The following is a 20,925-nucleotide window of genomic DNA, read 5'->3' on the forward strand; positions in this document are numbered from 1 at the left end:
AAAGAACACGCCTCCATTGTATGTAAGCCGCGTAGCACCGCGTCGCGTCTCGAGTCTTGTCGCACGCTTGAGGAGGTCGACGGTCATGCCACCGAGAACGTTGGGCTCAGTCCCTTCGCGAACCTCAAGTAGCCGAGGTCGTGGTACCTTTCGTCGTCGCGGAGGTGGCGCCTCAGGTCGTAGCGGATCCCGTGCAGCGGGTAAAACGCAATCAGCGGACAATGCAGCCACCATGCTAGAGGATCGCTTTGCTGCCGCTCGAGAAGATGACGCAATTGATGAGCGGATGGGTTTTCAGCGTTTGGAGCAGGGTGAAACGAGGCAGGGTTGGATGGTGAATATGCATCCCACCTTGCTGTCCGATGAGACGCATCCTACCGGTCGGTCCGGTGTAGACTATTACTTTGTCCAAGATGACGCATCTATGTTTAAAGTCACTGTCCTCTACCAGCCTTACTTCTTGCTTGCATGCTATGCAGGAACTGAATCCATCGTAGAGGAGTGGCTTCGGCGGAAATTTGAAGGTACTCTCAACTCGGTTGAGAGAAGACGTAAAGAAGATCTTAAGCTTCCAAATCATCTTGTCGGAAATCAGCGTACCGTATTACAGCTCCAGTTTATGAATGTAAGTGACCTTCTGGCCGTGCGAAAAGAGCTGCTTCCTCTTGCGCTAGAAGCACAAAAGAAAGTTTCTGCCATTGATGCCTACACACATGTACTACAAGACACTTTTAGCACCACAGAACCCGAGCTCCATATGAGTATGACTATTGATGAGGCAGGGGCAGACATAAGCGCAAATATTGGAGGAAGGAATCCAGAAGACTGTGTGATTTCGTTGTACGAATACGACGTGCCGTACTACCTGCGAGTGGCGATCGACAATGATATTCGTGTTGGGTTGTGGTATGATGTGAGTTTCCACGAAGGAGTTGTGGTACTTCGTGCCGTGCCTGAGCGTGTCAAGCGAGCTGATCCTGTCGTCATGGCCTTCGATATCGAGACGACAAAGCAGCCACTCAAGTTCCCAGACGCTGAAACTGATGTTATCATGATGATATCATATATGATCGATGGACAAGGATTTCTCATTACAAACCGTGAGGTGATAAGCGAGGATATTGAAGACTTTGAATACACGCCCAAAGACGAATATGAGGGACCATTTATGATATTCAATGAGGCTGACGAGGTATCCTTGCTACGTCGCTTTTTCTCACATATCCAGGAGGCACGTCCCACCGTTATGGCAACCTACAACGGTGACTCATTCGACTTCATGTTCGTCGATACGCGGGCTCGAGTCCATGGTATTGATATGCGCCAGGAAATTGGATTCTCGAAAGACTCGGATGACGAGTACAAAAGCCGCCATTGTTCGCACCTGGACTGTTTCCGGTGGGTCAAACGTGACTCTTATCTTCCTCAAGGAAGTCAAGGCCTGAAAGCTGTTACAATCGCCAAGCTAGGCTACGATCCGATGGAGCTCGATCCGGAACTGATGACACCGTACGCTTCTGAACAGCCGCAAACATTGGCACAGTACTCTGTCTCAGATGCCGTCGCCACGTACTATTTGTACATGAAGTATGTTCATCCATTCATTTTCTCTCTTTGCAATATCATTCCCCTGAATCCTGATGAAGTCCTGCGTAAAGGAAGCGGCACCCTGTGCGAAACTTTACTGATGGTTCAGGCCTATAAAAGCAACATCCTGATGCCTAATCGTCACGTCGATCCGATTGACAACACCTTTGAGGGCCATATTCTTGAGTCCGAGACCTATATTGGCGGGCATGTGGAAGCATTGGAAGCAGGCGTGTTTCGCAGTGATATCCCTACAGACTTTCACATTGAGCCTGCTGCTATTCAGCAGCTGATTGATGATCTCGATGATTCGCTCAAGTTCAGCATCGTGGAAGAAGGACATATGACCCTGAGTGACATCGAGAATTACGACGAAGTTCGATCGCAGATTTGTTCTATGCTGGAAAATTTACGAGACAAGCCTGTGCGTCAAGACAAACCATTGATCTACCATTTGGATGTGGCAGCGATGTATCCCAATATCATGTTATCGAATCGACTGCAACCAGATTCGGTCGTCGAAGAAGCTTTGTGTGCGTCCTGTGACTACAATCGGCCTGGCATGACGTGTGATCGGCGCATGAAATGGGCATGGAGAGGAGAATATTTCCCTGCCAAGCGAGATGAAATCAATATGATCCGTCATGCACTGGACATGGAATCCTTTCCGGGACGTGATGGTCAAAAAACGCGTTCCTATCAAGATCTGAGCCCGTCAGAGCAATCGGCCCTCTTGCAAAAACGACTGGCAGACTACAGTCGCAAAGTATACAAACGAGTGCATGATACTAAGACCGTTATCCGTGAGGCGATCATATGTCAGCGTGAGAATCCATTCTACATCAATACAGTACGTGATTTCCGTGACCGTCGCTATGAGTACAAAGGCCTTCACAAAAGGTGGAAAAAGAACTTGGACAAGGCCGTAGAAGGTGGCGGCTTGGATGATGTACTAGAGGCAAAAAAGATGATCGTTTTGTATGATTCACTACAGCTGGCCCACAAGTGTATTCTGAATTCCTTTTATGGCTATGTTATGCGCAAAGGTGCACGTTGGTATTCCATGGAAATGGCAGGTATTACATGCCTGACAGGGGCGACTATTATTCAGATGGCCAAAGAGCTCGTGGATCGCATTGGTCGACCACTGGAACTTGACACTGACGGTATCTGGTGTATGCTTCCTGGCACCTTCCCGGAAAACTTCAACTTCAAGTGTCGCAACGGAAAATCTTTCGGCGTGTCGTATCCCTGCACGATGCTAAACTATTTGGTGCACCAGCGCTTTACGAATCACCAATACCATGAGCTGGATACACAGTCGGGATCGTACAAAGTGCACAGTGAGAACAGTATTTTCTTTGAGCTTGATGGGCCTTATCGCGCCATGATTTTACCCTCCAGCAAAGAGGAAGACAAACTTTTGAAGAAGCGGTACGCCGTGTTCAACGACGATGGTTCCCTCGCCGAACTAAAAGGCTTCGAGGTCAAACGCCGCGGAGAGCTGCAGCTGATCAAGGACTTCCAGAAACAGATTTTTAGCAAGTTCTTACTCGGAGACTCGCTGGTAAGCTGCTATGCAGCAGCGGCTCAAGTGGCTGACCAATGGCTCGACGTCTTGTACAGCAAAGGATCCACACTGCATGACGAGGAGCTCATTGACCTGATTGCTGAAAACAAAAGCATGACCAAGTTGCTCAGCGAATACGGATCGCAAAAGTCGACAGCCATTACAACAGCCCGGCGTCTTGCTGAAATCCTGGGCAACCAAGTGGTGAAGGATCGTGGTTTGGCATGTAAATTTATTGTGTCTGCCAAGCCCTATGGTGCACCTGTAACGGATCGAGCTGTGCCCGTCGCCATTTTCAATGCAGAGCCAGATATAAAGGCGCACTTTTTGCGGCGGTTCCTTAAAGACAGCACACTCAATGATTTTGACCTGCGCAATATTTTGGACTGGAACTACTACATTGATCGCTTTGCCGGTGTGATTCAAAAATTAATCACCATCCCTGCCGCCATGCAAAAGGTGCACAATCCTGTACCGCGTGTTCGACACCCTGATTGGCTCATGAAGCGTGTAGCGGCGCGCGATGACAAAGTGTCTCAGGTCAAGCTAGACCAGCTATTCCGAGGTGCACCTGTGAAAGCTCGCATGGCTCCGCCGCCCGCGACTGAGCCCAGGGTCGTAAAGGAAGTGCCGCCACCTGCTGACCCACCCATTCCACCCATTGAGCATGATTATCCCGGATGGGTTTCGGCTATGCGAGTTCGATGGCGTCGGCGACGCTCTGAAAGACGCGGCTTGGAAAAGCGCAGTAACACATTGGGCGGCTTTTTCGAGCAGCGTAGCTCAGCTATGGCCTCCATTGCATGGGACATTGTCCAACTAGCTCCCACATCGCGACCCGGAGAATTTCGATTATGGGTGCTTGTGGACCGCCAACTTCATGCCTTAAAGCTTATGGTCCCGCGGCAGTTTTATGTCAACTTTGTACAGCTGCCCAAGCCGGGTCTTCTTCGAGATACATACCGTGTCGAGGCTGTCACCAGAGTCCTGCCACGCGGCTCTCCCCTAAGAAACCTGATGCACATCACTGTGACGGAAGAAGAATTCCGCAAGGATGACGCCCACTTTTCTGCGCTGCTAAATCACCCAAATGTGGATGGTGTCTATGAGATGCAGGTCCCTTTGGACGTTCGTGCCATTATTCAGCTGGGCGCCTCGTGCAAGTTACGCCCAGGCGCCAAGCTGAGCCATGCCATGGATACTGGTCTTGCCTTGAGCGATCTCTCCCATGCCTCTCATGCACACTCCATGTATCTTCGAAACGGACGCGCTATGCGTACTGTGTACCTATACCACGCATCTGACAAGAAACGGCATGTGTTGGTACTCGTTAACAGCGATGGCCACGTGTATGTCCATCTAGTGGATTCAGCGGGTCTGAATGAATGGCCCTCCCTGGAGCCCATGTATCAAGAGCGGCTGCAGGCTCTGCGCAATGCTGGGCGAATCCACGATGGGGAAGGAGCCTTTGAGTACCCTGCGACCTTTTCACCGCAGGTCCACATCCATACAAATGAGATCAAGGCGTTCCGGGCGCTCATGAAGGATGTTCGAGAAGCTCGGTCAGGGAAACAGGGGGCGCCGTTGCTAGCCTTATGTTCTTCGCGTCCATTGAGTTACTATGATTCGCGAATGGGCTTATCATCGGAGATGCCCGTTCTCATGGTACCAGCCGCTCGTGCGGAGGATTCTCTGCCAGCCCTGGGCTGGCAACCTTACGCCGCACGCAGGATGGTGAATTGCTATCTTCGGACTTCACTGTGGCTCGTGCGCTGGATTGAGCTGGCGGCGCACCTGGATATACCGCTGGGTAACATGCCTCGCGACTTTGCTATGTTTGGCTCAGATTTAGACCTTGCGCGTCGCCTTCAGCAAAGCGACATGGTGTTATGGTGGTCAGAGGGACCGAGGCCGGACTTGGGCGGTCGAGAGGATGACATGAATCCTGGCACGGTCGATGAATTGGATATGCTCGAAATTACCAATCCAGGTGCCTATTCTAGTATCTGTCTCGAAGTACAGGTGGCTGATTTGGCCCTCAATTGCGTGCTGCAAAATGCTAATGTCCATGCGATGGAAGGTATTGGTGCCGCATCCATGGCGTTTGACTCTGCATCACATTCTCTCGAAGAATATGCGCATGGCCGAGTCCCTGCCACAGCAGATTTGGGCGATGCTGTACTCACTTCACAAACATTTGCGACGGTGCGCAGCATGGTGAAGGCCTGGCATGTGGAAAAAACGCGTGGTCTATCGACTTGTGCGTCTTTGCTGGCAGATAATTTCTGGCGTTGGGCGTGCAGCTCGAAAGCGGCGCTCTTTGAGCCAGCATTGCAACGTTTCTTGCAGCGTCTGATGCGCAAGACTTTGTTGCAGTTGCTCGCAGAGTTTAGGCGTCTTGGCGTTCAGATTATCTACGCAAGCTACACACGGCTGTTGCTACTTACCAACCGCCCGACAGCAGGAAGTGCAGCAGCGTTCGGTCGTTATTTGATGGGCACGGCTACCGGCCCCGATGTATTCCGTCACCTTACTCTCAACATTGTGCATGTGTGGGAATACCTTGTATTTCTAGATATGAACAATGTTGGTGGTGTTATTGCTCATGACCCTGAAGCCATCGAATTGCCTGAGGATGTGGACGTTGAGATGGCCTGGAATATGCAGTCGTTCCTTCCGCTGGCGATCCAGGAACGTTTCGCCAAGATGGTGGGACTTTTTATCTATGAATTATATCATGCAAAACGCCATACAGTGGCGCGCCAACAAGAGCGTCCAATAATGCGCCCCTTATCACAAAACACGCCATCCCAGGCACCTAGCGTTCAAGAGAAAGATTCCACTGGTGTCGATAATGCCAAGTACATTGTGTCGCATGTTATGACACAGCGCCTGCTGCGAATGGTGAATGAGATTCATGGAGAGTGGAAAGTGCAGGCAAACCCTGAGGAGTGGGCTTTCCCGCATTTACCTGGCTCACATCTTGATCTTAAGAATCCCACCTTGGAGTTTATCAAGTCGGTAACGCGTGTGTTGTCATTGCATAAAGAAGCCATCCTTGAAGCACAAATTTGCAAGCGCAATTTGCTGGACCTAATTGGGGTGCGAGAATTTGCCCCTGCGGCGGAGTGGCGAAACCCATGTCTATCATTCCGCTTGCCCTGGGTCATTTGTCAATTCTGCAACGATGACCGTACACTCGACCTTTGCCGAGATGCAGACTTAATCGCGAGTGCGCCGCAAAAAGAATGGCATTGTTTACGTTGTCATACGCTCTATGATCGCGCCTCCATTGAATTAAGACTAATTGCAATGGTCCAACAACAGATTGCACAGCACGTTATCCAGGACTTGCATTGCTCGCGCTGTGGATGCATCAATACCAATAATTTGGCGCCTTATTGTACATGTTCAGGCGCCTGGGTGCAGAAGAATACCCAGTCGGATATTAGCAAGCGACTTTCTCACGCACTTGCTATTGCCCAGTTCCATTCTTTTCCGTTACTTGCTTCAACGGTAGAGATGTGGCTAGCGGCTGTGTAATTTCGGTAGTGTGGAGGTATATGATTACGACGTCGAATCCCCACTGGAAATTGCCACACTTGTTACTTCAATGGTGGACGTGCTGCCATCGGTAAGCAATGAAATAGTGGCAAGGCCCCGTGCAGACAACCTCCCGGAAAATGCTCCAGAATTTTGCCCGGGAGTAGACTCGGACTTGGCGGGGCATGCCAGTGCCTGCCAAGGCTGTCCTAATCAGGATCATTGTCAAACAGCGCCAAAGGGCCCTGACCCAGACTTGCCCCTGATTTGTGAGCGCATGAGATGTGTCGATGCAAAGGTGTTGATTTTAAGTGGAAAAGGGGGTGTGGGAAAGAGCACGTTTACTTCGCAGCTGGCATGGGCTTGTGCTAGCAACCCTAGTACTCAAACAGCTGTGCTGGACATCGATGTTTGCGGGCCATCTATCCCTACCATCTTGGGTCTGAAAAACCAGTATATCCATGCGTCTTCTGCTGGTTGGTCACCTGTATACGTGTCTGATAACCTCGCTTGTATGTCAGTGGAGTTTTTGCTGCCTTCCAGTGATGCAGCCATTATTTGGCGGGGCCCTAAGAAGAATGGCCTCATTAAACAGTTCCTCAAAGATGTGGATTGGTCTGGTGGCCTTGAACCAGCAGCGGGTAAAGAGACAGTCATTGACTACCTGCTTGTCGATACGCCACCAGGCACCTCTGATGAGCATCTGTCGATTGTGGGGTTTCTGCGAGAGTCAGGTATTGATGGTGCTGTTATCATTACAACCCCCCAAGAAGTATCCTTGCAGGATGTCCGGAAGGAGATTTCTTTCTGTCGAAAAATGAATGTGCCCATTCTAGGCATTGTTGAAAACATGGCAGGGTTCGTATGCCCCGCCTGTCATGGCCGATCCGATATTTTCTATCCATCTACAGGTGGAGCCAAAGCGCTTTGCGAAGAACTCGGTCTTGCCTTTCTGGGCAGTGTGCCCTTGGACCCGCGCATTGCCAAGTGTTGCGACATGGGCGAGAGTTTTGTTGAAGAGTACCCAGACAGTCCAGCAAGTACGGCGTATTTGGACATCATCAACCAGATCCAGAAGCAAGTGAAGAAAAAACGTCACACGACTCAGTAAACAATTTGTATATTACAGACTCATGCCTCTAGATCCTAAAAATCCTGCACAATTCAAGCAAAGCCGTAACTGGCCACCAACATAGCTGGATGAGCAGCGTTGACAGAACCATCCACCACAACCCTGGCAAGTCCTTTTCTTGTCAAGAAAGCCAAAGTGTCGCTGGCACCCTCCGTAACATTTATCGTCAGGTATGGCAAGAGGCACAGAAGCACCAGGTAAATTCCAAGAATAGAGCCGCCCACAGCTATCGCCGACGCTTAGCAAGGATGAGCTACTAGCCCGCAAAGCCGTAATGGAAACCTCTTCTTGATCGCGCATGGGAAATATGGCAAGCTTGGAGAGACGCCATCGTGGCGCAAAAGCACGCTCGTGCTGCGACACAATATCCCACAACACAATGAGACCACAATGGCCTGTAACAAGAACACCCAGTTTTCCAATGTGGTAATCGCGGCAAATAAATGTCATGCTAGAAAGAGGATGGTATGTAGCACTCCGTGTGCTCTGTTGGACTAGCAGCACACCATTGATAGACCATATCCACACAGAAGTACCAGCAGCGGCAGCAATCCATCCCTTTTTGTCGTCAATGGCGACGTGTTCCACAGGTTGATCTGGCCCCTCTAGCTGTCTTATAAAGCGACAGCGGTTCAGATCCCATTGCATTACAGTGTGGTCTTTGCTGCCTGTCACCATGATACTCCACGAGGTTGATGTAGCCATGGTAATAACAGCTGCTGTATGCCCATTCAAGGCGGCTCGTATTTCAAGACGAGGATTTGGTAGCTGCAAAGAATACATGTGCACCATTCCATCATCAGATCCAAAGACCACCATGTGACGGAGTGCTTCCATACAAGTGATACGTCCGACAGTGGCATGCTCCAGCATGGCCACGGGTCGACCATCCAATTTCAAGAAGCGCACGGAATTGTCCATATATCCATAGGATAGCGTCAACTCCGCCTCGCGTAGCAGGACATGTTCGCGTGTGGAAGCATACAACGAGTCGGAAGGCCCGTCAATTCGATGGACCGGTCCAGGGACATGAGCTACCGGAGCTCGGCTCTGAATTAAAAGTCGGGGATACAGGAGCATATCTGCACCATTTTGCCAGGGTTCCAAAGGTCGTGCGGCAAGACGGGGAGGGTGGGGCCGATTGAACAACTGTGCGGGTGTCTGTCCGAAGTTGTGGACAACTTGTGCCGCAGCTTGGCGCTCGAGGAGGGAGTCGATACCCTCTAGATCAACTGCATGGGCATAGGACATAGGATGAAACACATTCGTTGAGGCTACCGCCTCTTGGCCACTTGCCTTGTAACCGAATATTAGATCGATCCATTCGTGTAGATGGGCACTTACATAGTCCGACTCGAGAGCTTCTCTGTGCTTCTGAATAAATAAGAAAGGATCTCCGTGGGCCCACGGCGGCAATTCAACATCATCGACATCTTTACCCGCCTGGGTGGTGCCAAAAACAAAATGATTGGCATTCGTGAACATCTCCGGAAGAAAATAAAATTCGGGAATCAGCTCACGGACATCTGCGCAAGATCGCTCGCTCGCAGAGATCCATGTATCGCGCACAGAAGCAAACAAACGATCAGGGAGATCAAAATTACCGCCCTGAAGTTCTTTCAATATGTTGGCAAAAGGATGTACTCGGATCAAAAAAGCACATACACTTGTAGCTGTAGAGTAGTGCGTGCCATAGTGGAAAGGCTCCATTTGCACTTGCTGCAGTTGCTCGTATCTTTCGATGAATTCAGCTTGACGTTCAGCCTGCTGAGCACCCATAGGTTTGTCGAGTTGTCGAAAAGTGGACGGTCGTTTTAAGTCCAGGTCCGTGCTGTCATAATCAGCGAGGACCCAAGGAAAGACAGGAAATTGTGCAAGGTCGTTCATGGTTCGTCCAGCAAGGGTATTTAGAATCATCAAGTATTCGGCATTGGATAGCCGCCTCTCTTGCCAGGCCGTCGTTGCACGTCCAAAAGGCCGCCGGAGAGGCAGACGAGTTGATGTTGTAGCCAAGTCGGTAATGCTTTCAATGAGTGCTTCGGAGGCAGCATGCGCCTGTGGCATTTTCAGACGAATCAAATCGGAAAGCCTGGATATGTGCTCGTGCGAAGGCAGCACCAGCAGGCAGCTTTGCCCGTCTGTGAAAAATAACTCCAGTGCCGTCCGCCGATGCAGCCAAGCACGATGAAGATAATGTTTCAGCAAGTCCCAACGCCAAACGCGTACAGGTTCATTAACATCAGGCAATAGAGCCATGCCCGCAGCCAGAATCAACATGTCTCGCTCTTCGTGGGGGGCATCTGCAAAATTGACAATCTCTCCATTTGGGCGGTAAAAAAAATTATCCAAGAGGTAGAGATGGTGAGTACCGATAAGGAAAAGACTGGGCTGTACATCCACACCAACAACGCGCGCGGTATTGAAGATGCCTTCCACCGTATCACCTGCCTGGAGTGTCCGAAGAATCCATCGAATTTTGTCTTCATAGTACTCAACAGGTTCCGTCAGTTCATCCACCACGACTTCAGGCACATTGCCATTGCGCAGCGAAGACGCGTTAGGCGCAGAAATCTCGTCTTGCGATGAGGTTCCGACATCAAACTCTTCTGGCAGTAGTCTTGCATCCTGCTCCGAAGTATGTATAGGGGGGGAGGGTGTTCGACGTAGTGTCAGTGGATCTGATGGGTTATGGTCAGGCACAGACCATAGCTTGATACGTGCGCGGCATGGGCCTTCCGTTGGATCCAATTGCCAAATGCGAGTGTTCAAATCGGTAAGTTGGTTGTTCTGACGCAAGTCATACCAGGTTCTTAAAAGATACGTAATATCTTCGCGAGTGTCTTGAGCATAGCGAGCGTTACGAAGCGTGCTGTGCTCTACAAGGGCATTGTACCAAGCAGAAAGGCGCTTGTGTACGATTAGCATAGCCAGAGCTCGTGGACTCGGCTTGCACTGCCACTGACGCCAGTGTTCATGTGTCAAACGATGTAGAAATGAACGTTGTGAGGTCATTACATTTTCCCAGAGGGTCGAGTAATCGGCTAGGTCTGCGTCATGGTCAGGCACGAGATTTGGCCAGTGATTGCGCATATACTCCAAGCATAAAGCCGCATGTAAGTTTCTTTCGTGGTGCATGTAGGAGTGATAAACTACAATTCGCAAGAAGGTTTCGTCAGCGTTCTCCGTCAGTACAAAATGCTTGGCACGCTCACAAAAACGCAAAACATCCGGAAGAGTTTGTGGAACGGAAAAACCGTGTAGAATATTGCGTTCCAATGCCACAGTAGCTTGACTCTGCGCACGAGATGACAGAATGCGTGTCGGGGCACCAACGAGAATGTCCGCTAATTCAAAAATGCGCTTTTGCAGAAGAGGGTCTCGCATAGACTCGTTGGATGTCAGCTCCAAAATATCTGCGACGAGGTCCAGGGACGGGCGTCCCAGAGGCCGTGTTTGGAGCAGCCGCATTAGCTGTTCCAACAGAGGTATATAAAGGGCCACACACAAACGCGACTGGACGAGTGGGTCGGGCGTCGGCATAGCCCCATGCATGTTGTGCAAAAGGGTGAGGGTATGAGATTGTAGCGTCATATTAGCCATCAAATAAGCTAGCATGCCAGTGAGGTCATCACAGAGAGAAGCCACAGGTTCGCCACAAGGTGCATCCATATAGCGCGGAGCTGTAGCACGCAAGATACAAACCAAAGTCGGGGCAAGCATGAGTAGAGTGTAGAATTTGGGCTCGACGGCATGTAACACGAGGAGAGACACTGATTCTTTTAGTGACCTTAGCCTTGTCGCATCAGGCGAGACCATGGGAACAGATGCACGTCGCTGACGCTGAATGGGGCGGCATTCTTGGAGTCCAGCTCCAATACATTGGACCAGGACACGCAGTGCCTGTGGAAAGTGCAATGGAGCGTCGTCTAGCTTTGAGAATGTCTCGAACAAAGATGACATGCGCTTTCGTGGTCCGAGACAAAGCGTCCACAGCCATGGAAAGACAGAGGGTACATGCCACAGTGAGGGTAGCGTCGCTTCCAGCACCCGAAAACCACCCATTCGAGTGAACGAGTGTGCTAAGTTGGGTGACGCAGAGAGCAGTTGCTGCACTAGAGGCAAGACGAGCTCGGCATCCTGAGGTAACAGTCCTGGACGCAACAGCACCAGGAGCCATTTGGCTTGTACAGCTTCTGCGGCCAACTTGACATGCGCGTTGTCCAAGGCAAGAATTCGAAGAAGTGTGGCTAGCCAGAGCCGCGCCAATTCACAGCCACGAGGATCCTGTGTAGGCGGTGTCGGCACCATGGCTTGATTGGCTTCCATTGGCGCGACAAAGAGCGAATCGCCCGTGCGCACTTGAGCCACACCCAGTGAGGCAGCATCGGGGGCCACGTTACCTAGTTGAATAGCCAAAAATTGCACCAGCGCTTGAATGTTGCGCGCTCGAAAGTGACCTTCTAGAGCCGCCTGCATAGCTTCATTCAAAACATGAATGGGGACGCAGAAGGCCCGCATTGCATAGTGGATAAGTTGGCGCACGAGGTGTACTTCAGCAAGACCACGTCCACCCAGCGGCAGCAGCTGTTGAAAGTGCTTGGCATAGGCCAGCTGCACTGTGTCGGACGTGTAGACCCAGAGATCTGTATCGAGTAGGACGGCCCGATACAGTTGCACGTTCGCCCAGCCTGCAGCGGGTGCTGCAGCTTCTAGTAGAGCAGACAGGATTGGTAGCGTGATCAGACGAGTCTTTGTACGCAGTAATGCACTTAGGATGCCAAAGGCGCGAATATGTTCGGCGTCTTCGGCTAGGCGCCAGGAAAATGACAGGAGGCGCAAGAACAAACAGACGCAAGCTTCTAGCGATGCAGAGGAATTGGCAAGCTCCACCAGTCGCAGGAGCACCACACAGCCACCCAGAGACCAAATGGCCTCATCCAAGCGGTGGGGGAGGCGCAGTGTGGGCAGACCAACCACTATGCCATGGCTCTCAGACGGACGTATGTCCTTCAACAGATGGGGCATCGCCTGGTTAGGGATAAGGACCTGGGCTCCGCAGCGGAGGGTATGGTCCGCCTGAAAGTGCAGGTAGAAATGGTCCAGCGGAAAAACATCGGCAGCTGCCACATGTAGCGCATTCTTCAGAGCACGATAAGTCTGACTCTGTCCGCGCGGGTTGCTTGCCTCAGCGAGCTCGCTAAGACGCGCATGCATTCGTGCTAGCCCGGCATAGGGAAGGAACCGTGCAAGAGGAGCTTGAAAGTTGCCCGTGTAGGATGGGACAAGTTCGTGTAAAAGCGCAGGAATACTCGGCGCAATGAGGCCATCCATGAGGAATGCAGAGGCAAGCGACCATGTCGCTTGGCCCTCACCGACAACGGATGCCCCACCTAGGCACACAGAGGCAGGATGCGGAAAGGTGCCAGGCCAAGGCACTTGCAAGGTGCAGACCCGCTTCCCGTCCAGATACACATGGACAGTTGATGCGACGCGGGGCATAGATCTGGAATGTGTGAGTACCACAGAATGCCAGGCACCCTGTTTTAGTCGAGCGCGAAGAAGGGAATATGGCCGTTGGGCATGACCACCTGGATCGTACATGAGAGTACCAGAAGTCATGTCGAGGACAAGACGCATGGGTTGCGCAGGTGCACTTTCGAGACGAAATAGATCCAGCGTAGCACTAGAAATAGTGTGCTCGACGTGAAACAGCATTGCCAGAGAGAACCCGGCCGAGGTAGGATCATTGGAAGGAAATGGACGGGGCAGTTCTCGGATGTGGATGCCTGCGATACCGTAGTCCTTGGATGCGGCTTTTGCATGCATAGTAAGTGAGGCAGGATGATGAGCTGAGACAGCCACATCGTATAAAAGACGAAGTAACTCGCATTCATTATCGAGGGAAGAATGCATTAAGTGCTTAAAAATGGTGCGTACATCTTCTGCACGCTTGATGCCATCCTGCCAGAGCAGGCGCAAAATGGATGCCTCATTCGAACGATGTTTGCCGTTCAGCCACGCTCGAAGAAGCAGGGAAGGCACACGGGTTCGCGAAAGCAAACTGGTATTGCGTTCGTCGGCAACCAAGATGTCATGAAGTAGCGTGTAAGTAGAATCGCGTATATTTGGCTTAATGTGGTCTTCTTCAGCGAGAGCGACAGCTGCATATATGGCAGGCGGGTGTACGATAGATAAACAGGGTGTCAGTCTGCTGGATGTTGGTCCGTCCCGTATTGCTTCGCTCACCAGCCTGAACTGATCGATGCCAGAGGTGACCTGGCCCAGGGCTAATCCAAAGAGCATAGCGATGGCACGACTTGGCAAGGACGAGGGCACAGCTTCCATCAGTGTTGCCACGAGACTATCCCACCCCAACAAGCGCTCGAAGGAAAGCAAGTTGCGGCGGCTCCAAGTAATCGCATCGGTCAGAATCTGAAGCGTGAGTAGTAGCAGGCGAGAAATCCATGCGCATGAAGTTTCATCAGTTAAATCGCGCCCGCGTTGGATGGCAGCAAGGAGTTGTCCCACGATCAAGAACCCTCCTTGCTCACCAAATAGCTCATATACGCGATTAGGACCTGTCTTCTCAGTAAGAACAGAGTACACTCGAGTTGCCAATATGTAGATTGTCTCGTAGTTCTCCGGAGAGGTATTTTGTATCTCAGACAGAAGGTCCATGAGCATAGTGCCTTGGTCGCCAACTCCCTGCGGTAGAGTGTGAGAGGCGGTATCCCAAGGACAATCACCAGGATCATCCATGAGCGGTGAGCTCATTTGTGCTCGCATGAGCGATTCGCGCACGGCTAGATCACCGTCCATATGCTGCCTGATGGACGCATCCCTGCCGCTGGACAGGACGCGTGCCATCACTGAGCAACGTGCGAAGTGTTCTGTGCACGGGCGTTTTGACGAGGGCACACACCTCCATACTATTTCAAGCGCTATTATGTGCAAAATTAAGCCGCAGGCGCATCCTGCATAGGCTGGGCCTCAGCAGTGTTCGCTTGCTTCGAATAGTCTAGATTAGTCTGAAGCATACACACCCTCCATTTCCGCATCGAGATCCTCAAGCGTCTTTGCGGGGCGAGCTTCGCGGCGCTTCTTGTTGCGGCTGGACTTCTTGGCTTTGCCGGCAGGGGCCGGCTTCGCGGCGGTGTTTTGACCAACCGGGGGGGCCGCCACAGCAGCACGCGCAGGGTCCACGACCACCTCGATCTTGAGTGGACGTTCTGCAAGTCAGAATATCGATACTCACTGCCATCGATCAAGCGGTTGTTGTACTGAGCGTAGGCGCGGTTAGCGTCGTCGGCACGTTGAAACTCGACCGTCACCACACCCGTGGATTGGCCATTCGCACGATAGCTCATCAGCACACGGCGCAAAGGACCAATTGTAGTCGAGAACAGTTCCTGGGGTCAGCGTGCTATACATACCTTGACCTGCGCCTCTGTCACGTCGGTAGGCAGATTGCTCACAATCACCTTGCTGCCTTGGCCCTTACCACCCTTAGGGGGGAATACGACAGGGGGCTGCTGGCGGTTAGCTTGACTAATGGCCTGGGCTGCCACCGCTGCGCCACCGACAGCGGCAGCCTTTGCGCCCTTGCCCCTCGAAGTACTCGACTGACGAGCGCCTGAGCTGCGGCGAGGTCGAGGGTTCTGCTTCTTCTTTGCCGAGATAATCTCGTCCAGCGCTGGTGTGAGATGGTGTTACTAACACTTATCCAGGTTCGACGACTGTATAGGGTCAGTTCAAAACATAAACAAAACGAGATGTAAGCACACTGTTCCATCGCATTGGTGCGGGCCCGCAGACAAGGGACCGGGCATATATGAAAGCGGCCGTTGCTAGAGAGCCGCAGCTCCTTCACCATACATGTTATCAAACACACGGGTGTTGGTAGAAAACAAGGCCAGCAACCATGCATTAAAACATGCTATGGTGTACTCTTCCCAAGCCTCAGCATGGGGCATGGGTGGGGATCTTCCACCGTTTGTGCACAACAGAGCAAGGTGCCGGTGTATTCTAAGCCACGAAAGAGCATGCAGTTTCGAATAAACACCCTCTTGCGTGGAAAGATACCACGGTTTCATAGCAATGGTCGTCTCCTGTCTGTCCCGGTCCTAGAGAGTGGCATGTGCGGCCAACACTCGCCATACTCCTCTTAACTTGCCAAGCGGGCACCGACATTGTAGATGCTAACCATTATTTATTCGATCCGTTCCAACAGAGGGTGATAGGTTCACACAGGTACCTTTAGGTTACGTGTGACAGCAGGGACGATCGGCTGCCGCTGGGCTGGGCGATGACGACCAAGCCGCACGCGAGCATATTCGGCCGAAAGGAAGGCACGGCAAGGAGATTGGTAATCCGTAAAACCCCGAGCGGCCCACTGGCCTGGCAGGCGCCTTCTGTTGCACATCAGCCATAATGCGTCCCAGCAGCGTTGTTCAAAGTGGTATGCCCACCGGTCCCAAGTGGGTACGTATCGCCTGTTAGGAATCTCGTTAACATGCAGATCGGCTGGTGGGGTGCCTTTGGTGGTCCCGTCCAGAAGGGTATCAAGTCGTACGGTAGGTTGACGCTCAGCTCATGTCACAGCTGTCTCTCCGTTCCAGCAGAACCCCTTCGCCGGTGTCTTCCAGGGTTACATGTTTAATGGTTTCCGCCGTGCCGTGAAGCACCTGCCATACTCGGGTATTCCTTTTGCTCTGGGCTACTTGATCTACACGTGGGGTAACAAGGAGAGTGCCTACGTGAACTCTAAGGCAGGCCACCTTGCTCACGGTGGTGAGCACTAAGCTTGCTACTCTGAGTTCCCTCTGCTCGGATCCATCATGATAGTACTTCCTTGTAGCTTAAGACATGGATTCCACGCTTGGAACATTATGGATGCACGTACATGGCTGGGGATGGGGACTATGTACTTTATTCGTCTAGCTGCATGGCCTCGTCGACTGGATTATCGACCATAGACTGCTTCGATAATTTCGTACCGCGGGACAGATCCGCCCCGTGTTTCGTCTCTGATGCAGGCTCGCTTTCTTCTGTGATAGTACGCTCCATGCTAGGCACTGTCTCTTTCTTGGATTTAGTGTCAGGAGTAGAGGCAAAAGGAGACGAGACGGGACGGCTGGATGGACGGCGTGAATTGAATGTGTGGCAATGAGGACATATGTATTCTGTCGAGTTAGCTTTAGGAACTTACGGATTTCGTTCAGCTCATTCTTCGGCACAAGACCATTGTGTCGAAAACAGCGGCGACACACCAGGGCATACTGCTGGTCCTCTAGAGTGGCTCCGTATGGGTCGGTTCCGAGGATCATATCGGCCACTTTATCCATCCAGCTTCGAGGATAGTGTGTGCCAGAGTCCGGTAATTTGGCAGTAGGGCGACTCTCAGGATTCCATTGTCCATCTTGGACACCAAGAATAGGAAGACCCGTAATTGCTGGGGCCAACGATGGAGCCACATCCTCTTCCTCGAGATTCGGCTTTTCTTGCAATGAATCAACCTTGCGATGACGCCGCAGCACATCCTTCGATGCGGCCCGACGGAGCGACGTAGTTGATCTCCGCGACAGCAGTCGGTTATTTTGACTAACAGGTGTGGATGGAGTAGAGACTGTACTTGTATCCTGCTTGGCGTCGGTGTCGTATGTGTCGAGCAGCGCACGTAAATGATCGAAATCTGTAGCTCGTTTGATTTCGTTTATTTTGGTTCGCTGCTGCTTGCGAAGGGCATCTAGATGCTGCTCTTGCGCGCGTTCCATTCGCCGAAACCAAGCTGTGACCAACCGATGGAGCACCGCAATGAACAGTGGCGTCCCAAGCAAGAGACTAATCACTAGGATGGTTCTCGACATAGCCCACTCTCTACTCCAGAAGAGGGAAGATACAATCCAAAGTATGACGAGAGATACAATCCATAATGTGAGCATCACCTGGAGAACGTTGTGGATAGCACGACGCTTCCGCGCTTTGATATCTAGGAGGGTTGATTCCACCTGTTTGATTTCCTCCGCTAAAGAGGACAGGATCGTTTCATAGTCGTAATGGCTCGCGGTGTGCCACCGTGAGAACGGGTTCCAGGTCTTTGGCCACCAGGGTATCAATGAGTTGGCCATGGCCCTGGCGGTGTCAGATCGCACGAGGCAAAAGAAGTTAAATCGGCCGGAATTACAAAATCCAATCGGTCGAAACTTATTGCTGCCCCCAGAATTGACTGACAACTCGCAAATGTGGGGACATTGCGAGCGTTTCGCATCAAGTAACAGAGTACTGCGAACTGCTGCTTCCATAAACAAGAAGACAAAAGCTAGTTGGTCATTGGCACCGTATTCTACAGGATCGTCCTCGCTTCGGGCGTTGCCTGAAAAGTCACCCATCCGTTTTTGGCCTGGTTCAGCGTATGTATATTCCTTTCTGATCTGTAGCAGCGAGTCTCAACAGCTCCCTCCAACTTCGTCAACATCTACTTCTGCATCAGATAGGATCAAGAAATGGTGCGTGTATGTCTATATTGATACCAGCGGCGTACACCCATGCACTTGGGCTCATCCACCAAAGAATGTGCTTATTGTCCAGAAGAAAGGTGACAGAAGGGTTACCCATTCTGTTCGTGATATTATCCTGCATATGCAATCGCGATACCCAAAGATAAACATTATCGTTGAGTACCACGTTTGGGAACTATTGGGCACTCAGTTTCCTTCTCTAGTCCCTTTCCAGGAAAGTACGTTGAACTTACTTCTGATCACAGGTGAACAAAGTTTGCTATCCAGAAAAATTGATTTTGTGATCACTGTTGGAGGAGATGGATCTATCTTGCATGTTTCAAGTCTTTTTGATCAGCACCCTGTGCCCCCTGTTCTAAGCTTTTCCATGGGGACACTCGGCTTTCTCCTTCCTTACGAAATTTCGTCCTTCCAAGACGCTATTGCCGATGTCATTCATTCGCGTTTCTTTCTTCAACTCCGCATGCGTATGTGCATGACCCTATGGGGTGAAAAGCCAGATCACTGTCTTTGGCTTCCTGGTGAGCAGCGGTGTCGCGAGCTACATTTTATGAACGAGGTGGTATTGCACCGTGGTCGCGAGCCACACATGACTACCTTAGATGCGTTTGTTAATGGAGAACATCTCACAAGAACTGTCGCGGATGGTCTCATCGTATCAACACCAACTGGATCTACTGCCTATTCGCTTTCTGCTGGGGGGCCCATTGTACACCCTTCTGTCTCTACCATGTTAATGACACCTATTAGTCCCCGCTCGCTTAGTTTTCGTACCATTCTTTTGCCAGGGAATGCGCAAGTCCAATTATTTGTCTCTCCTAGCTCGAGGTCTCCTGCTGAAGTGCATGTGGATGGGAGAACGGTATTCACATTATCGCCCAAGGAATCAGTTCAGGTGAACATGTCCCAATATCCATTGCCGTGCGTCAGTTTCACGCCTGAAATAAACACCGAACGCAGGAGTGGATTAGGATCTACGGCCACAAAAGGTGATATCATTTACGACGATTGGGTTCATGACATCAACACGCGCCTGCAATTCAACGCTTCGTTTCATCCCCGGGGTGGATTTGGGGCGAAAGGGCATGCTGAAGACACGTATTTCCAAAACATCCGCGAGACGCTCCAGAAAAATCAAAGTCGTCGGGGCTGAATCATATCGGGCCCGCAATTCATATTATACCCACAGCTGGGCGTGTGGCAAATCAACCGTGCTTTTGGCATTGTGGCAACAATGCCGCACTTGATATCCACTCGTAGAAATCATACGTCTATGTTATAACGACGCTCTCTTCACTATAGAATCAATACGTCAATACACAGAGCGAGGAAACATATAGTAGCACAAGTTATACATCTTGGTGGCAAAAATATAACACATCACTTGGATTCCATTACGAGCGCTCACCACGGAGACGGCGAGCAAGGGCAATGTCTTTGGGCTGAATGGTCACACGCTTGGCGTGGATTGCAGCCAAGTTGGTGTCCTCGAACAGCGAGACAAGGTAGGCCTCGCTAGCCTCCTGCAGAGCACCAATCGCCGATGATTGGAAACGCAGATCCGTCTTAAAGTCCTGCGCAATCTCACGAACAAGACGCTGGAACGGGAGCTTGCGGATCAGTAGCTCAGTGCTCTTTTGGTAGCGACGAATCTCACGGAGCGCCACCGTACCAGGCTTGTAACGGTGAGGCTTCTTCACTGGATGGTGTTAGTACCCAACTGCAATCATAGTACATACCGCCACCGGCCGTTGGGGCCGACTTGCGGGCCGCCTTGGTGGCAAGCTGCTTTCGGGGAGCCTTGCCACCAGTAGACTTGCGGGCAGTTTGCTTAGTACGCGCCATTACTCGTAGTAAGAAGCAACAACAAACTAGGCGATCGATAGCTCAAGGGCCATCGCGTATTTGTCTGACATTACCTAATAGGATGGCAAACTTTGTATCATATTCTCCGATGCCTTGGCCTGATGCCTCGCGTGCCCGCGTGATATAATTATGACCAATGACATTGCTCCTTATTTCCAGGGCGATAATGCCATCGGGCGGATGCCCAAGTCCGGGTCCTTTTCCCGTGCTTTCCCGTAAAAGTCTCTGATTTGGAAATCGAATGGGGTGTAAGGGACTTCGCTGTCATTTTAGGTGCTATTCAACAGCGAAGCCTATACATGCACCACTCAATGTTCGGACCATGGGTATTCAATTAAGCTACACAGTCTCATATCTAATGAAAGTATACTTGTTTCTACGATTTCTACATGATGCTATTGTGGTTAGGGCCCAATATTCGGTATCCTCGAAGGTGCCCAAAGACCGAGCATCTTCATGGTGCTCACTTGATGTGGACGAGAGGTTGATAATCATCACGTGACCAAGTCGTTGTGTTGACCGTTACCCCGATCGCATGTACATCGTTGGGTGCGAGTGTGAGCGTTGTGTGGACTGTTCGCTCGGCTGTGCAAGCGTATTCTTCCTCGAAAAGATGCAGGGTGATATAAACTCATCCAGAATTTCTCGTGGTGCTTACGACTCATCTTATGATATCAGCATTTCCGATCGTTTGTCTGGGCCATCGCGTT

The 20,925-nt window shown here is 51.2% G+C and overlaps 3 protein-coding genes and 2 pseudogenes across 5 annotated transcripts; 2 read left to right on the forward strand and 3 right to left on the reverse strand.

Annotated features, from left to right (window-relative positions):
• Positions 1-232: 232 nt before the first annotated feature.
• Positions 233-6,700, forward strand: MSY001_1499 (uncharacterized protein; the record flags this gene model as incomplete). Its single annotated transcript, XM_018883304.1, is given in 2 exon segments — positions 233-601; positions 617-6,700. 2 exon segments carry the CDS (start codon positions 233-235, stop codon positions 6,698-6,700), a joined length of 6,453 nt encoding a protein of 2,150 aa, XP_018740077.1.
• Positions 6,701-7,823: 1,123 nt separating this feature from the next.
• Positions 7,824-14,516, reverse strand: MSY001_1500 (annotated as a pseudogene). The gene is given in 2 exon segments: positions 7,824-14,390; positions 14,400-14,516. Coding segments are annotated over 2 exon segments (6,684 nt in total).
• A 1,828-nt stretch (positions 14,517-16,344) lies between these two features.
• On the forward strand, positions 16,345-16,633 carry MSY001_1501 (uncharacterized protein; the record flags this gene model as incomplete). The annotated part of the gene is made up of 2 exons (XM_018883305.1): positions 16,345-16,405; positions 16,434-16,633. 2 exons carry the CDS (start codon positions 16,345-16,347, stop codon positions 16,631-16,633), a joined length of 261 nt encoding a protein of 86 aa, XP_018740078.1.
• A 127-nt stretch (positions 16,634-16,760) lies between these two features.
• On the reverse strand, positions 16,761-17,959 carry MSY001_1502 (annotated as a pseudogene). The gene is given in 2 exon segments: positions 16,761-17,035; positions 17,041-17,959. Coding segments are annotated over 2 exon segments (1,194 nt in total).
• Positions 17,960-19,743: 1,784 nt separating this feature from the next.
• MSY001_1503 (uncharacterized protein) lies at positions 19,744-20,194 on the reverse strand (the record flags this gene model as incomplete). The annotated part of the gene is made up of 2 exons (XM_018883306.1): positions 19,744-20,048; positions 20,089-20,194. The coding sequence occupies 2 exons, from the start codon at positions 20,192-20,194 to the stop codon at positions 19,744-19,746; spliced, it is 411 nt and encodes a 136-aa protein (XP_018740079.1).
• Positions 20,195-20,925: the final 731 nt, after the last annotated feature.

Source organism: Malassezia sympodialis, genomic scaffold (genome assembly GCF_000349305.1).
Source record: "Malassezia sympodialis ATCC 42132 genomic scaffold, msy_sf_6, whole genome shotgun sequence".
NCBI classification, from domain to species: Eukaryota; Fungi; Basidiomycota; class Malasseziomycetes; order Malasseziales; family Malasseziaceae; genus Malassezia; species Malassezia sympodialis.